Here is a 15,247-nt window from a genome sequence, read left to right as displayed (position 1 = left end):
ATGAAGCTGCCTGCAGTGCGTTGCCGTAGAGTCCACCCTCCGCGTTGATGTCGGCCTTGTTGTCGAGCAGCATCTTGACTATCTGCTCGTAGCCTCCGTATGAAGCTGCCTGCAGTGCGTTGCCGTACTCTCCGCCCTGCGCGTTAACGTCGGAACCCTTTTCGATTAGCATTCTTGCAATATTATTAAGTCCGATAAGCGCTATGTAGTAAAGGGGAGTGGCTCTGCCTTTTAAAGTGACGTTAAAGTCTGGGTCTCGCCAAGCTACATCTGGATTGAATAACTGCATCCAGGCGAGATAGGCAGGATTTTCGTTCGATAGCAGATCCACCGCAATCTCACTTATTCCTTCTTTCTCCTTCCCTGACCTCTGAACATGTCTGCTCCAGAATTCGGCGGAGTATCTTGCGAGCCCATAGTTGTTAAGGGTTCCCTGTGAAAGAATTCCTGGTTGGCGAAACTGTAGAAGATACTTCAAGCAACCTCTAGATATAGTGTCGTGGCATTCAACCTCTTGCATGCTGTACTGCTTTACCTGGCCGTGCTTGATCCGGTCTGAAACAAGATACTCCTGGACAGAGTAGTGTGCTAGAGCGACGATCTGTTGCGTAGACCTTAGTCTTCCTTCTGCCTTATTTGTGGTCACAGTAACTAGACTGGAGCATATGCTTAGCACATCCATCGCATCCTCTAGCATTTCATCGCGGTCAAACGCCGGGTCGCGCGTTACGTCAATGGCAACGACTTCAGCAACCTCTTCAACGGACAGTGGCCGCGCAGAGAACGTTAGCCACCGCAAGATGCGTATTGCGTATTCAGAGTCTTCTTCGCTTATAGTAGAGAGAATGCGGTCATACGTCTGGTCCAGTGTTTTTGGCAAAGTAGTGAGTGACTTGCGCAGCATTGCTCGATTACGACACTTCCCCAATGTGTCAAGCTGACACACAGCCCATCGGAACCTATACTAACGTCAGCCTATGCCCTATAGAAATTTAAATAAATATACATACATCCCGCGAGCTCCGTGCATTAGTACACCCTCAATCTCTTGCCTAATAGCATCGTCTTTGTTCCACTTTGCCAGACCCTTATCGTTAGATAGCCTTTGTTGAACGTATCGTTGTATGTCCTTGTCCACGACGTCCATCTGAAGACAGACAATGTCCTCTTGCATGATAAAGGTTTCTAAAGAGCTCTCAATATTCCGCTCTTTGCGGCTAGTCATGAGCAAATGCGCATTATCAAGCTGCCACCCAGCCACTATTTCAAGCATGTCTATCAGTTCTGAGCGCTGTGTACATTCGTCGAGAGCATCAAGAACAATATAGACCTGCGTAAACTCCTGTAGCGTTAGCCGTACTACTTCTAGTAACGCATGTATTGATGGATATCTTTGTCCATTCTTGCAGGATGTAAACAATGCGTCAATACCTCTAGGTATTGCGACTGTACGCTGCAGGAGCTGGCAGAGCAACGAGCGGATCATCAGCTCTGGATCTTGTTTCTGTGCATCGTTGAAGTCGAAGTAGAAGTATGCAGTCACCATACTGGTGTCATCACCGCAGTGCTGCAGTAAATCCTTGATGATGGTAGAGCTCAAGATCGTCTTTCCACATCCGGGGATCCCATACAGCCAGAGCCGCGATGCTGCATTCGCCTTCCATCTCGCAAATTGCTCGCCCTCTACCAGCCAGAGTCCAGTCTCAGCCTGCCGCTGCCTATGCGCTTTGTGGTAGTTTGTGGATGGGTCAGGCGCCGACAGCCAGCTGCAGATCTTGCCAAGCCTCTCTTCTTGGCCTCGGCTGCGGCTCTTCGTGTTTTTCGCAGAAGCGCCTGCTATCTCCTCAGAAGTCTCTTCTATCTCCTTCTTTAGTCGCTTCAACGCCTTCTCTTTGCCTTCGCCGTAGATCAGCGGCAAGTGACAGTCGAAAATGCCTAAAAGGCAGTATGCGCCGTCTTCTTCGCGCGTCGTCTGGCGCTTTTCCGCCCAAGAGAGACGCTCAGATATGGTGAACTCGGATAAGCGGCTTCCTTGGAGAGCTTTAACGGGTATTTTTGTGATCTCATGAATGACGTGCCTAAGTGACTCCTTGTCACCCAGTCGCCTTCCTTTCCTAGAGAAGAACTCGACCGATTTTGGAGCTAGGAGTTCCTGGAGCGTCCAGCCTCGGGAGAACCACCTACTCTGCTTAAAGGCCGACTCGCCATCTCCATCCAGAGTGTCCTGCTCGACGTCCGAAAGGTAGACGTAACATCTTCCTGCGTTCTGGTACCAGCGGAACATGGAGTTGATCGCTTCCTGAAGCTCAGCGCTGTTTGACTTGTCGATACAGCAGGTGTCGACCCAGAAGTAGTTCAGACCATCCTGTTCAGCCTGCTGTGCGCAGAAGCGAAGCTTCCGATATCCTTCATTGCGCTGACTATCTCTTTCTTTCGCGTTGTCAATGCTCTTTAAATCGTCGAAAGTCACTTCGTGTTCGTCTTTCCAGGTGTGCGAGAGGATCGCATAGTTAGGAACCTCCTTGTTGCTGATATGGTTCTTGGTCCAATTAAGCCTACCATCGCTTGTAGTATATAGTAGTCGCATAGCGTCGTGGGTATGTCTTCATAACGAGCGATGGAAGGGATTTCGCAGCATCGAGGAAGGCTACACGCATCGATCGCACACAGCGGTTCGGTGACACTGAGTATTCGAAGTATCGAGTTCCGTGAGTGCAAGTGGAAGCAGGAAGCGATTAACTGAGTTCGAGAAATGGACAGAATAGTGACAAGTTGTGGTGTAGAAAGGTGGTACCTAAGTTGGCTGTCACTCGAACACTGAGAGCGGGGGCTGCAGCCTGCCGTGGCGAGGCTGAGGCAGGGTTGACAGATCATGATCGCGCGAAGCAAGCAGTCCTTAGCCACGACCGCAACTAAGGAGGCACTGCTCGCCTTTGAACGTGATACATTATTGAAGTGAGTACTATAGTTAGTAAGTGTAAACGCAAGGTTCGCCCCCGGCCACAATTTCTACGGCATTTGTGAGGAAGGCATCTATGCAACGCCCTCGCCCCAAAACTCGCAACTTGGGTGTCAGCACGCGGCGCGACAATAACGGCCACCATCTCTATGTGACAAATGAATTTCGCAGCGCATCCGGCGCGCCACAAGTATACGTGTCTCATCTGAACAGTTTTCGCGAAAGACGATGAGGTGTACAGTAGCGGTGGGGTGACAATGAGTACATCAATAGTTACGACAGCAAGTGCAACATCATGATAGCGTCAACAATTACGCTGGTATAAGGGAAGGCTCTTCTCCTCTGCCGCAGCTATGACATCGAGCGGCTCTGTCTCATAAAGGCTGTTCAATGACAGGCTCCAGCCCACCCGAGGCTGTCTCAAGCTCACCCTCCCTCCACATCTATTGATATCATGTTCTGGTCCCTCCGTCAATACATCCGCGCCACTGGGGCCTTCTACGGCCTTGCAGCGTTAGTTGCCGCTAGCGCTTCGTCTACCCGCATCACTTTGCTCTCAGACACTGGCAGACCCCCTTCTGCCTCTAGCCGAGGACCCTTGCGCTTAGGACCTCGCCGCCTTTTCCTGGCGGCAGCTTCGTCCTTGGCAGCACGCTTTATTCTCGCCTCTTCAAGATCCTCGAAGCTCATCACCTTCGCCTTTCCTAACACGACTAATCTAATTGATCGACGAGTCTTGGCTTCGCTATTAATTTTAAAGAGAAATTGGTTGTAGGCTTTTAGGAGGGTTCGCTCGGTAAACGATATCTAGGCAGCATTTACGAGTTTCTGTATGCGCCTCCTCGTCTCGTCAGGTACATTGCTGTCTTGCTTAATTATATCGTGCAGTGATGTAAGTGCTTCCGCTATTACCGGTGTGACTGGTATCATAGGCATCTGAAGCATTGCGTCCAGGATACCAGTGCTCGCAATGGTGTTTCCTGGTATGGCAATCTCACCTAGAGGTTTCGGGATATCTTTCAACACTCTATCTGGATTGAAAGGGTATAGGCCGGTCGCAGCCCACCCAGACCTGATATTCCTCTTCGTCAGCACCCTGTCCCTAGCAGGACTGTACAGATAAGTGAAGTGCTCTTTGCTGACTATATCTATGCCTCTACGATTGAGTCATTTAACCTAATCACGGTATGCTGTCTTCAACGGTGCGAAGGGCCCGACATCATAGGATTGTAACTTATGGGATATGTGAGAGGGCAAACGACATAAGATGATGTTATTAGTGAGACAAAACCCCAGAATCTCTAGCGTTTCATGGCTTCTTATGTAAGGTCTAGCTATAGGCAATAGTGTTTGCTTCACGCTAGGATTGATAGTGAAAGGATGACTCGATGGCATTGAGTGAATAATATTTGACTTCCCTGAAGCCGGTGTGCGGCGCGGGTTATGCGCAGCCAATTCGCTTGGCACGTTAGGACCTTATCAGGGTGCATCCTCGTCGCAGCTTCCAGCACTGCAGACAGAGTGCTGAAAGCATGAGCAAACTTGCTATAATATTACTATCTAATCTTGGCGATAGAATTTCCTACAACTGAAGTATACATACCGATTGGTTTGGACCTGATAGGATGGTGGGTCGCAGAGTGGTGCTGCTTGAAGGATTTTGTGGTTCTGCGTGGTGGGATGTTCTAACCGTAGGGAGGGAGGTTACGTCGGGTTTTGCGAGATACAACCCGAATTCTGGACTTGCATATATTGCTATCGGGACGAGAGGAGTCTATGGACTCAGCTTCGTCAAAGCGACCCGCTATCCATCTGTCAGACGAGGAATCTCGCAAGGATATCCAGACGTTCATCCGATGGAAGACAAATGTGATGTTGATGGCCCACTGACATCGAGCTCACTTCTTCTAAGCACGATAAGCGAGGAATTGAACGAGAAAGTCCATAATATGTAGGCACATCTCTGCATCGTGACACTTCCTATGGGACCTGAGTACTGAACGAGATTAGGATTTTGTGGGTCAGCCTTCAAATAGATGCCATATGGGCATGAAAAGATGACGAGGCTATACAAAGAGCACTGAATGACTTACCGAAAGACCTGACTACAACATACTACCGTTGTGTTGATCGACTCGACGTGCCATTAGGGCATAAGGTGCTTTCATCTGTATGCGCCACACTCAACGCATTTTCGGTAGAGAAACTTCAGGAGATGCTAGCGGTTGCAGTCCTGAGGAGCTCGAAAGTTTGGAGTTCTCCGCGATGCGTCTTGCCGCAAAGGTGGGATTCGTGGAGTTGATCAATTCTTACCTTGACGCTGGCTGGTTCCAAAAAGCCCGGATGACGGACCCTGAGCATCCCGTCTACTCAATTTTAAAATTTGCAGTCGAGCATGATCGGCAAGAATGTGTCCTCAGCCTGTGTTCGGACGAAAGTCTGTTGACAAGAAAAGAGATTTATTATGCCCTAATCATTGCTTGCTACCACGGCCATTGTGACACTATCACGGCATTACTCGATACTTGCGGTGCTCCTCTTGAGTTTCCCCGTCGGGATCATCGTTTGCAGCCGGAGGAATTACCGCGTGAGCCTTTGGAAGTGGCGGTGAAAGAAGGTCATGCGGATGCTGTTTGCATATTATTGGAACACGGAGCTAGCCTGCCGCGAACTGTATCAGTAGGAGCACCGCTTTTACATCGCGCAAGTTCGGCAGGCTCTGTGGCAATCTTACGGAAGCTCTTAGCAGAATCACCCGCGTCGAAGATCAACCAGACTCACGCAGGCGATACGCCAATCATGTTAGCTGCTGCGAGATACAACGACGCGACCGTGAGCTACCTGCTCGAAGCTGGCGCTCAACTCGACAGCACGAAGCTCGAGTCAACAACGGAACTGCTGTACGCCTGTGACGAGAAGCCCTACCATGTGAATCGGGCGGCTCAGGAGAAATCAGTTCAGCTCCTATGCAAGCATGGAGCTGACGTCAATGTCACAACTTGGGATGGCAAGACTCCATTCTTGCTGGCAGCTGCAAACTTGAACTTGGGACTGATGCGTCTGCTGGTTGCTCATGGGACTGCTATGACGGCACAGGATATGGAAGGTACGAATGCTTTGACTCTCGCAGGGAGGAAAGTGGGGTACAATGGAGAGTCCAGGAAAGATGTCATCAAGTTTTTTGGTCAGACTGAATATTGAGCTGCAGGGTTACATGCTGGAAGTATCTGAATTGGAAGCTATTCGACACGTCTATTGATTGGTGTGGCCTAGATCCAAGTGCGAGAGCCAACAATTTGGAAAGCCAATCGCCAGCTGGGGCTGTGTCTAGCAACATACCTCGAGGCGTAAAGAGTATGGATGAGTCAGTGAGCCTACATCTGCATAGGGAGTGTACTGTGCTGATTTTCATTGTAATTATTATCAGCTATCCCTTGAGCGGCCTCTCTCTGAAATACAATTGGCACAAGAGTCAGCTTGTTCGCACCCATAGAAGACATGACATTGGATTTATCCTATTATCAGAACTATGCTGTGACGGGCGCTACGCCATGCCACGATAACTCAGATATCCATATGCCCCCCAGATCTTGCATCGCGAACCCAAAACATCTAGTACCGCGATAAAGGTTTCCAAAGCCTTTCCCAGGACGCAGAAACTGCTGATTGCAAAACGTAACTAGCCAAACCCAAACAGATAGCCACCCATTACAAGCCGTAAGAAGACATGCGTAGTCATACAAACCGGCGAAGCTCCATTGCTCAGAAGGAATAACCATATGACAGCATATAACAAGCCCAGCGCAACGCCTATTGAACCCAAAACACCCACCAGATCTCCAACAGCATAACTAAATCCCAGCCCTCTCGCCCTCTTCATCCTAAAATTATTACGACCATCCGCATTCCCTCCCTTCACGCCCTCCTACGACCTCCACCCAAACCTCCGCCCCCTCTTGCCCCTACTCGGAATATTCGACTTGAAGCTATTCCAGCTATTCCTCCTCTCATCCCAATCACTCATCTGGCCGACCATGAAGTCCCAGCTCCGGCTCTCATGCCCCCTCGTCTCATCCTCCCTTGCGCACATCTCCCTGTACACCCTCGACCGCCTTGCACGACCCGCTGCTTCCGCGCCAACCAGGTCCGGATCCTCGAGGGGGGAGAGGGGCGCGATTTGCACGGGGTACGCAGCAGAGTCCGGGGAAGACGGGGAGGAGGATGACCGCGGGGTGCTGGGGTCCATGGATGGAGAGGGCGAAGGCGGAGGTACGGCCGACAGCGAATTCAGCATGCCCTCGACCTCCCTCCGCGCCTGATCCGTCCGCCGCCGCGCAACTGCGCTGCACACCTTCGCGTTGACCGTCCGCGTGATATTAAAGTCCGAGTTACTCCCCCCAGCGCGATTCCTCAGCTCGGGGGCGAAACCCGGCGCGTACACGCGGGGCGCGGGGAGCCCAATGGTCTCTTGGCCCGGGGATAAAGGCGGGAGCAACGACATCGGCGTGCGGTAGGAGCGGTAGGTAGGTGTGTCGGAGACGTAGGAGGGAGCTGCTGAGCGGATGGAGGCGGTGTCGGGGTCAGTTCTGGAGTAGAGAGGGAGGGGCTCGGGGTCGGGCGGGCGGACGTCGAGAAGGGTTGACATTGTGGTGTGTTGTGTGAGGGACGGCGGGTTGGCGGGGTCGTACAAGCTGTGCGTAGTGGATCTAAAGCTGTGGTTGCGCTTGTAAGGTGATTATTACGGTGGGCAGTGTCGCAATGGATGTGGTTGAGACAGCAGGCACACCGAGCTAGACGCTAGAGTGGCGGGAGCAGGGCAACTGAGGTTCTGACAGGGCGACGCCTTCGTTATTAACTGTCGCGCGTCGGGCACGCCTGCGCCGAGCAGGTACCAGCCATGGGTTTGGGTCAGCCCCGAGTCCGAGGAGAGCCTGCATGGTTACGCACGTCCGCAGGCCCAGCGAGGCTTTGCATGAGGGCGTGTAAGTGGTGGAGGCATCGCGCGCGGTGACAAACATTGGGTGCCGCTGCATCGGATGCCCCGCATTCGTCATGCGTTCAATTTCCCCATCCATAACCCCTTTATCGATAAGAACAACCAAGAAATTGAAGTCTTATGCAATGCTCACGTTGCGCTGTCCAAACAGGTGTGCCAAGTGTGATGCAAAAGTCAATCTTCATTTCGCGGCGCCAAACATGGCTGAGACACATGTGTATGAACTACAAAGGATATTCCGCCGCCGTGGCAAAGGGTATAAGTGTGCAAACGCCGGCAAACAAGCAACGCCGTATGGCTGAGAAAGACCAGAGTCGCATAAGAAAAGTCGGCCGTATGCTGTTACATGGATGTTACGGAGCTGATCGCAAGCTTCAAAATGCCCCCCACCTGGAGCTACCGCCTCGAATCAGAGAGAACTGAGAACATTCAGTCCACGCGTGGCAAGCATGCAACACGCGGGTTTGGAGCGATCGATTCCCTACCTGGGGAATAGAGGCATGCGGTTTGCGTGAAAGCTGTCATTCACGTCGTCATCGTCCTCGTCCTCGTCCATGTATTCGTCTTCAATTTCGAACTTGCTGCCCAGGGCCTCACGAGCTTCCCGAAGCATGGCGCTCATCTGAGAACTCATCCTTCGCATACGAGCGTCGTCTTCAACCTCTTCTCGTCGCAACTTGTTGACAAGTCGCTGGCTCTCTGGGGGTAACGGACTCTTCTTCTTAGATGACTTGTCGTTGGATAAGACCGGTGAACCGTAGCTTTGGCGGCTGTATGATCGCACATGGCCTGGCGACTGAGGGTTGGTGCTCGCGGAGCCGTAAAACGAGGTCCTGTCCATCGTCGAGCGCCGAGAGACCGGAATCAACGATGGCCGCTTGTGCGCAGGCGTTGCCATGTTCACCCTGGAAACAGGCCGAGGGATTTGCGAAGGTGACCTGGTATGACTTGGCACTCTTCGCGCAGCTATACGTGGGGTGGAAGGCTGCGACACCATATCCCCTTGATTGTTCACGACGACCCAGCTCTCGGCCGTGCGCTGCCTCTTTGCTCCCGGTCGCTCCTCTCTCACCGAGTCTATTGACTCGACGCCGTAGTCGTTGTCCCGGCAGTTCGTCGGTGCAATCTGCTGGATGGTACCGTTCGGCAAGCTGGTGTCATCCTCGTGTAACCCCAGTTTTGCCGCCACTTCTTCATTGTCGAACGAATATGCCTGACCCCCTCCAGCTTGAAATCCGCGAAACGGCACGGAGCAGAACTGATACAGCTTGCCGGCTACACCACCCACGATGTTCATCAGCTGATTCAGCATCCGTGGCTTCGCGCTGGGTGGTGTGACTGGGCGCTCATCAGGCTGGAGGTGCGGAGGTATGCCGTAGTGGGGACTTGTAGGCGTTGACCACATCTCGCGCTGTTTCTCGAGGTGGAAGTAGTCGTCCAAGTTCCCGTTTTGCCTAGCGAACCGGTCCGTAACCTCCACCCCTCCAGCCAACTCGTATCGGTCGTTTGCCAACGGCGGAGGACTCCTGAGCGAGGAGCGAGAGTAACTTTGCGAGTACGACCAGGGACTGTTGTGTTGTGGATTGGCGGTGAAGGTGAAGGCACTGCTTTGCAGGGGGATTTCGTCGTAGCGCGAGCGCTTTCTGGTCGCGTGGTCGTCGTCGGTCACCTGGAGACCGGAGGTTTCAGAAGAGGCGGTCGGAAATCGGGGAACCGGCTCGTACAGGCGTGGTCGCGAGTGGCACCGCTGGTGCGGGGATGGGGAGAAGAGACCGGGCATGTTGCGCTGTTGTAGGGTGCTGTTTGCGATGCGATTTGGTAGAAAGAGTCCTTGTAGCGCTGCCCGCGAAAGGGCAGCAAGGGCCCTACGGAGTCGGGGGTCAACACAGCGGGCTCGAGCGACACAGCGGCAGCCGGCGCAGATTTAGAGCTGCATGCTGGCGTTGGGGGTGAGAGGCTTCTGTGGGAAATGTTGGGAGGTGATGGCGTTTGTTTGCGTTGCGCTTGCCCCGGCGACGCCAAACGACCAATCACGTGCAACCAAAACGCTAGGACCGGATCTCAAATGGCGGTCAATCGCTTGCGACGTAACAACAGTACCAACGTCCATTGAAACATGTCTGTCAAGTAATCCCACGCCCAGCACATCCCGACAGCTATCCAGGTATCGGAAATACGCCGCCGCAGTAGTGAACCGAACGCCATGCTATGCTTACAACCATGTTCCTAACCGCTACGCCCGTGCGATCCACCCACTGTGTACGAAGAAGTCAAATATTTGCTTCGTTTTTCGTTCGTCAATCTTGGCGATCTCGATGGCAGTCCGTTTCTTAAGCGAACCACCCTGTTTCATCGCCTCTCGGATCAAGTTCTCTTTGATCACAAAGTAAGGTTTTGGTAAGATGCGAAGAAGCCGACAGAGTTCTGTCTCTTCCGGCGTGAGGAGCTGCAGATCCGATGCTACTTCCTTCCCAAACTTCAATGGCACCGTGTTAGGGAGAGCCTTCGGTACGAACTTAGTCTTCGAATGCTGCGGTGTTAGCACGCCGTTGGTTCCGTTTGGCTGGTCCGGAGGGGGCGTCGAAAGACCGTTCTTCTGGCGTAGGTGAAGAGGCAGTTCAGATGCCGTGAGTGCTGATGTCGCTGAAGGTGTCTCAAAAGGAGGCGTAGGCTTGCTCATTCGGTTTGACGCGAGGCGATCAAATTGGCCCAACGGAGGTGCACGGGACTGCCGTTGCTGTTTCTCTTGCTCATATTTCTCGCCCTGTTTGAGATCTGTGATCTGGTGGTTCCTCCAGTCCTGCAGTTGTGATATGGCCTGCCGCAAGCTGTGCTCGTATATGAGCCCATCGCAGAACTTTTCAAAGTCGTCGTGCTTCATCATTCGGGCGAAAGGCTTCGCTTTGTTAAGAAGATCCCTTTCTTCTTTCGTTCGCTTTTTGTCGGCAGCGGCATTCTTCCGGTATTCCAGGAGCTTATGTTCAAAGATGACCTTCTTGCGCTCGACTCGTGAGTCCAGCTTGGAGTTGTAGATCTCCATGATGGTCATTTTAAGTTCCATCTCTGGCTCGATTTCGCCTGTCCGAGGGTTGACGCCATCCCCGGGTTCGAACTGCATGTGCTGCACGGCTTCTTCTGCCTCGTTGAAGTACTCCGTCTCGAATTCCAACCGACCAGGCATGTATCCCTGCACCTCGTGACATGCCGGTACACTGGCAGTTGGTTTCTGCTTCGGCGTGGCGGGCGGCGCATTCTGTGCGTCTTCCTTCCTCTGTTCTATCCTCCTCTTTTTGTTGGCTTGGAACACGTCTCGCGGTATCCGGTCGCTGAGCTCCGTGTTCTCTGGACTGGCTCTCTCTGGCAAGGGGAACTTGGAGCTATTGATGTATGTGTTTACGTAGTGGTCGCGTACTTCGTCCTTGGATCTGAACCCGCCAATGTGATCTGCTATGTCGGCCCATGACCCTAGGCCGTATGTTTCTGCCCCTTCGAGGAGGGCTAGTTCCTCATCCGCACCCCAATCTTCGGTAAATATTGGTATTGAGTGCTGTTCAATTACTTGGTATGAATGTGTCTTCGGGTCGTGATCGCGGGAGAACTTGGCGTCAGAGAAGCAGGGTACGCAGAGGTCGTACTCGTGGCAGACATCGCTGGCGCAGCGTATGCGCACCTGTGAGAGTCAATGCTATACTTTTATGTGATCTCTGTCCAAGCGGGCATCTGGTGTAGTATGCGCCTGCAGCCCGGGGGCTTACCGTCGATGTTATGTCCGATGAGCACACGTCGCACACGTACTTGACTCCGCCTTCGGTGCCCCGCGACGCGGTCTTCTTCTTGATCAGGCCCATATCAGCTGTTTAGCAGCTTGCGCGTGGGCCAAGCAGCGAGGGAGCGGGTGCAGTTGCCACGCTGGGCGGCCGGCTGGAGCCCGGCGGAGGGCGTGGCTGTGTATGTTTCAACGCGTTTGCGGGTACGCAAAACAGCTCAGCACTGCGGCTCGGCCAGGTGAATGCAGCGTGGTGAGTGGATATGACGTCGCAGTGGCGGGCGTGCTGTCGCAAGCTGGCGATGTAACTCTGGGTCGGGGTGGCGGCGCGGGCGGGCGGCTGGGTCGCGATAGACAGGCTTTGGCGTCACGGAATCGCTACAGGCTCCGATGAGAGGCGTCGGCGCCGCTTCACGACTCACGAGGTGCTGTCAAACGGCTAGCTGCGTCGAGGGACCAGCCGCGAGCCTGTGCGTTGCTGAGGGAGAGACAGACAGCCGCCGCTTGGCGCGAGCCTGAGACGCTGGAGATTGATCCCCACTGCCCTCCCCAAACACATTCGAGGACCGCGTTCGCTGTGAAAAGGAGTCGGCCTTCGCCACTGCACACACGCAACATAACTCTCGGCACCCGCCAACGCTGCTGCACCCCGTGACCCCATATTTTCGAACGCACCTCACAACCGACCGACCGTCTGCCCCCCGCCTCTTGCGTACCTTGTCCCTCTCTCCGAGGACCCTCTTCCCTCTCCAACACCGGCATCTGAGCAGCGAACCAGCCCGCCGCCGCAACCATGAGCTGGAAACTAACCAAGAGTGCGTCCGCCCGCCCGGATGCTGCAGTCCTTCTCTAACCATGCGCAGAACTCAAGGAGACCCACCTTGCGCCGCTCGCCAACACCTTTAGTCGCTCGTCCTCCACATCTACCATTGTTGGCGGCGAGCAGACGCCCAAGGCCACGAGCAGCACTGCGCTGTCAGACTCAAAAGACCCCAATGGCATCGGTGCGTAGCTGCGAGCCTTCCTGCTTGCCAACACTGCTGACCAAGCCCAGCCGCCTCCGAAGCAAATGCGACCCCTCCTCCACCGCCTCTCCGCCCTGGTATCTTGATAGTTACCCTCCATGAGGGCAAGGGCTTCTCGCTCCCGCCCGGCGCAGAGCAGCATTTCCAGGGCGGCGGACACCATCAGGGTTCGCTATCGCAAGGCGGCGGTTTCTCAGTGGCCGGGTCTATGCGTCCTGGTTCGTCATCACGGAATCAAGTCGCCGGCTCGTACAGCTCGAATAGACCGCAGTCCGCTGCTGGCAGCATCAACGCGGTCCCCACCATCCATGGACGCTACTCATCCAAATACCTACCCTACGCACTAGTCGATTTCGATAAGCAGCAGGTCTTCATCAATGCGGTTTCAGGAACTCCTGAAAACCCGCTGTGGGCGGGAGGAAACACGCAGTACAAGTTCGATGTGTCTCGAACTACAGATATGAGCGTATCCCTATACATTCGCAACCCCTCCGCACCGCCAAACGCAGGCCGAGCCGACGACATCTTCATCGGGAAGTGCCAGGTCCGTCCGAGGTTTGAAGAGTCACAAGCTGCTGACGCGGCTGCGAAGAAGGAGACTGGCACGGGTCAAATCGGTGCTGAGTGGTTGGAGCTTCAATTTGGCACTGGTTCCATGAAAGTTGGCGTGAACTTTGTAGAAACCCTAAAAGATAAGCTCTCTATCGATGACTTTGACTTGCTCAAGGTCGTTGGTAAAGGTAGTTTCGGCAAGGTCATGCAGGTCATGTATGTATTGACACACCGTAGACTTCGCACATGCTAACAGCTTGCAGGAAAAAGGACACGCATCGAATCTATGCCCTCAAGACCATCCGCAAGGCGCACATCATTTCCCGCTCCGAAGTCGCGCACACCTTAGCAGAGCGTTCCGTTCTTGCCCAGATCAACAACCCGTTCATCGTGCCACTCAAATTCTCTTTCCAGTCGCCTGAGAAGCTGTACTTTGTTCTCGCATTCGTGAACGGAGGCGAGCTCTTCCACCACCTACAGAAGGAACAGCGTTTCGACATTAATCGTGCTCGATTCTACGCAGCAGAACTTCTGTGCGCCTTGGAATGCTTGCACGGTTTCAATGTCATTTACCGAGACTTGAAGCCCGAGAACATCCTTCTGGATTACACTGGTCACATCGCGTTGTGTGATTTCGGTCTTTGCAAGCTCGACATGAAGGATGAAGACCGGACAAACAGTAAGCACACAGCGCCCAGGTTTTCAACTTCAACTAATCTCTCCTAGCATTCTGTGGAACTCCCGAGTATCTTGCTCCTGAGCTTCTCACTGGAGCAGGCTACACGAAGACTGTCGATTGGTGGACACTTGGTGTTCTCTTGTACGAGATGTTGACAGGTCTCCCACCGTTCTACGACGAGAACACCAACGACATGTACCGCAAGATCCTCACAGAGCCTCTGCACTTCCCCGGACCAGAGATCGTGCCACCGGCTGCGCGAGACTTGCTAACTCGTCTCCTCGATCGCAACGCCGAAAAACGTCTGGGAGCCAAGGGTGCTGCAGAGATCAAGGCACACTACTTTTTCCATAGCATAGACTGGCGGAAACTTTTGGAGAGGAAGTACGAGCCCAGCTTCAAGCCCAATGTAGTAAGTCAACTCCCACACGATATTGACCCTGCATTCCTGCTGACATAACACAGGCTGATGCGAAGGACACGGACAACTTTGATGTTGAGTTCACCCGCGAAGCGCCTACCGACTCCTATGTGGATGGACCAATGCTTTCACAGACCATGCAGCAGCAGTTTGCTGGTTGGTCATACAACCGTCCCGTTGCCGGTCTTGGTGACGCGGGTGGATCGGTCAAAGATCCCTCGTTTGAGGATGCGGCACGATAGAGTTCTGCAAGGAGGGAGAGTTTGTGGATGCTTAAGCACGGAACGATCTAGACAAGGGCGTTGGGTGATTATTGGCCTTCGGCAGTACGCATCATAAATTTCGCTTAGCGAGTACCAGTCCAACTCACCGTGGCTGAGAACCTCGCCTTGCAAACACCCGAGCAGATGTTTGGCCCGGACCATTTGAGACTTAGCAAGCGTGGGGAGGCGTGGGCGTGGAACGGCATCATGAGTCAGGCGCAGCAGACAGCAACACACGCCGAGAGGCAATTCAGAATCACTTACACATCTTGGACACCACACTACGTGTATGCTGAGGGCCTTTGCAATTGGCAGCAATGCTTACTGACCAGATTACGTCGCTTGCGTGATGTGTCCAGCATCCAATTCTAGCAACGCCAAAAGCTTGACCCCTGCTCTTGCCCCTCCTTATGACGCCCGGTGCCGCCTTCTAACCCCACCAGTATCCGGCGCGCCGACTGCTTCACATTCTTTTACCTACACCTGACCGCGGAATTACACACACGCACCCCACTCCTCCGACCATTGATTAAATAGCTGTAAGTTGCCCAATTGCTGTGTTAATCGTCAACTCTGCGCCGATCCC

At 53.5% G+C, this 15,247-nt stretch overlaps 7 protein-coding genes across 7 annotated transcripts; 2 read left to right on the top strand and 5 right to left on the bottom strand.

Annotated features, from left to right (window-relative positions):
• Window positions 1-36: 36 nt before the first annotated feature.
• Window positions 37-2,587, bottom strand: CC84DRAFT_1220958 (HET-domain-containing protein; the record flags this gene model as incomplete). Its single annotated transcript, XM_018183216.1, has 2 exons — window positions 37-959; window positions 1,011-2,587. Coding segments are annotated over 2 exons (2,500 nt in total), but the record flags the coding sequence as incomplete, so codon positions are not given.
• An 870-nt stretch (window positions 2,588-3,457) lies between these two features.
• Window positions 3,458-4,560, bottom strand: CC84DRAFT_1198677 (uncharacterized protein; the record flags this gene model as incomplete). The annotated part of the gene is made up of 3 exons (XM_018181581.1): window positions 3,458-3,751; window positions 3,782-4,042; window positions 4,546-4,560. 3 exons carry the CDS (start codon window positions 4,558-4,560, stop codon window positions 3,458-3,460), a joined length of 570 nt encoding a protein of 189 aa, XP_018031819.1.
• Window positions 4,561-5,758: 1,198 nt separating this feature from the next.
• CC84DRAFT_1220957 (ankyrin) lies at window positions 5,759-6,160 on the top strand (the record flags this gene model as incomplete). Its single annotated transcript, XM_018183215.1, has 1 exon — window positions 5,759-6,160. One exon carries the CDS (start codon window positions 5,759-5,761, stop codon window positions 6,158-6,160), a length of 402 nt encoding a protein of 133 aa, XP_018031818.1.
• A 724-nt stretch (window positions 6,161-6,884) lies between these two features.
• On the bottom strand, window positions 6,885-7,604 carry CC84DRAFT_1220956 (uncharacterized protein; the record flags this gene model as incomplete). Its single annotated transcript, XM_018183214.1, has 1 exon — window positions 6,885-7,604. One exon carries the CDS (start codon window positions 7,602-7,604, stop codon window positions 6,885-6,887), a length of 720 nt encoding a protein of 239 aa, XP_018031817.1.
• Window positions 7,605-8,517: 913 nt separating this feature from the next.
• CC84DRAFT_1127125 (uncharacterized protein) lies at window positions 8,518-9,858 on the bottom strand (the record flags this gene model as incomplete). The annotated part of the gene is made up of 1 exon (XM_018175764.1): window positions 8,518-9,858. A coding segment is annotated over exon 1 (1,218 nt), but the record flags the coding sequence as incomplete, so codon positions are not given.
• A 330-nt stretch (window positions 9,859-10,188) lies between these two features.
• CC84DRAFT_1189777 (transcriptional adaptor 2) lies at window positions 10,189-11,803 on the bottom strand (the record flags this gene model as incomplete). The annotated part of the gene is made up of 2 exons (XM_018181075.1): window positions 10,189-11,625; window positions 11,738-11,803. The coding sequence occupies 2 exons, from the start codon at window positions 11,801-11,803 to the stop codon at window positions 10,189-10,191; spliced, it is 1,503 nt and encodes a 500-aa protein (XP_018031815.1).
• A 356-nt stretch (window positions 11,804-12,159) lies between these two features.
• Window positions 12,160-14,938, top strand: CC84DRAFT_194931 (serine/threonine-protein kinase YPK2/YKR2). The gene is made up of 6 exons (XM_018185552.1): window positions 12,160-12,536; window positions 12,585-12,725; window positions 12,776-13,514; window positions 13,562-13,977; window positions 14,025-14,389; window positions 14,443-14,938. Exons 1-6 carry the CDS (start codon window positions 12,515-12,517, stop codon window positions 14,638-14,640), a joined length of 1,881 nt encoding a protein of 626 aa, XP_018031814.1. The 5' UTR covers window positions 12,160-12,514; the 3' UTR covers window positions 14,641-14,938.
• The last annotated feature ends 309 nt before the right edge of the window (window positions 14,939-15,247 follow it).

Source organism: Paraphaeosphaeria sporulosa, assembly GCF_001642045.1.
Source record: "Paraphaeosphaeria sporulosa strain AP3s5-JAC2a unplaced genomic scaffold CC84scaffold_10, whole genome shotgun sequence".
NCBI lineage: Eukaryota > Fungi > Ascomycota > Dothideomycetes > Pleosporales > Didymosphaeriaceae > Paraphaeosphaeria > Paraphaeosphaeria sporulosa.
Note: the sequence above shows the minus strand (reverse complement) of the source record. Positions and strands in the feature narration are given on the sequence as shown.

Coding starts and splice junctions, on each gene's coding strand:
- CC84DRAFT_194931 (XM_018185552.1), top strand. CDS start 12,515: ATGAGCTGGAAACTAACCAAGA. Junction 12,537..12,584: donor GAGCTGGAAACTAACCAAGA/GTGCGTCCGCCC, acceptor AACCATGCGCAG/AACTCAAGGAGACCCACCTT. Junction 13,978..14,024: donor GGATGAAGACCGGACAAACA/GTAAGCACACAG, acceptor AATCTCTCCTAG/CATTCTGTGGAACTCCCGAG.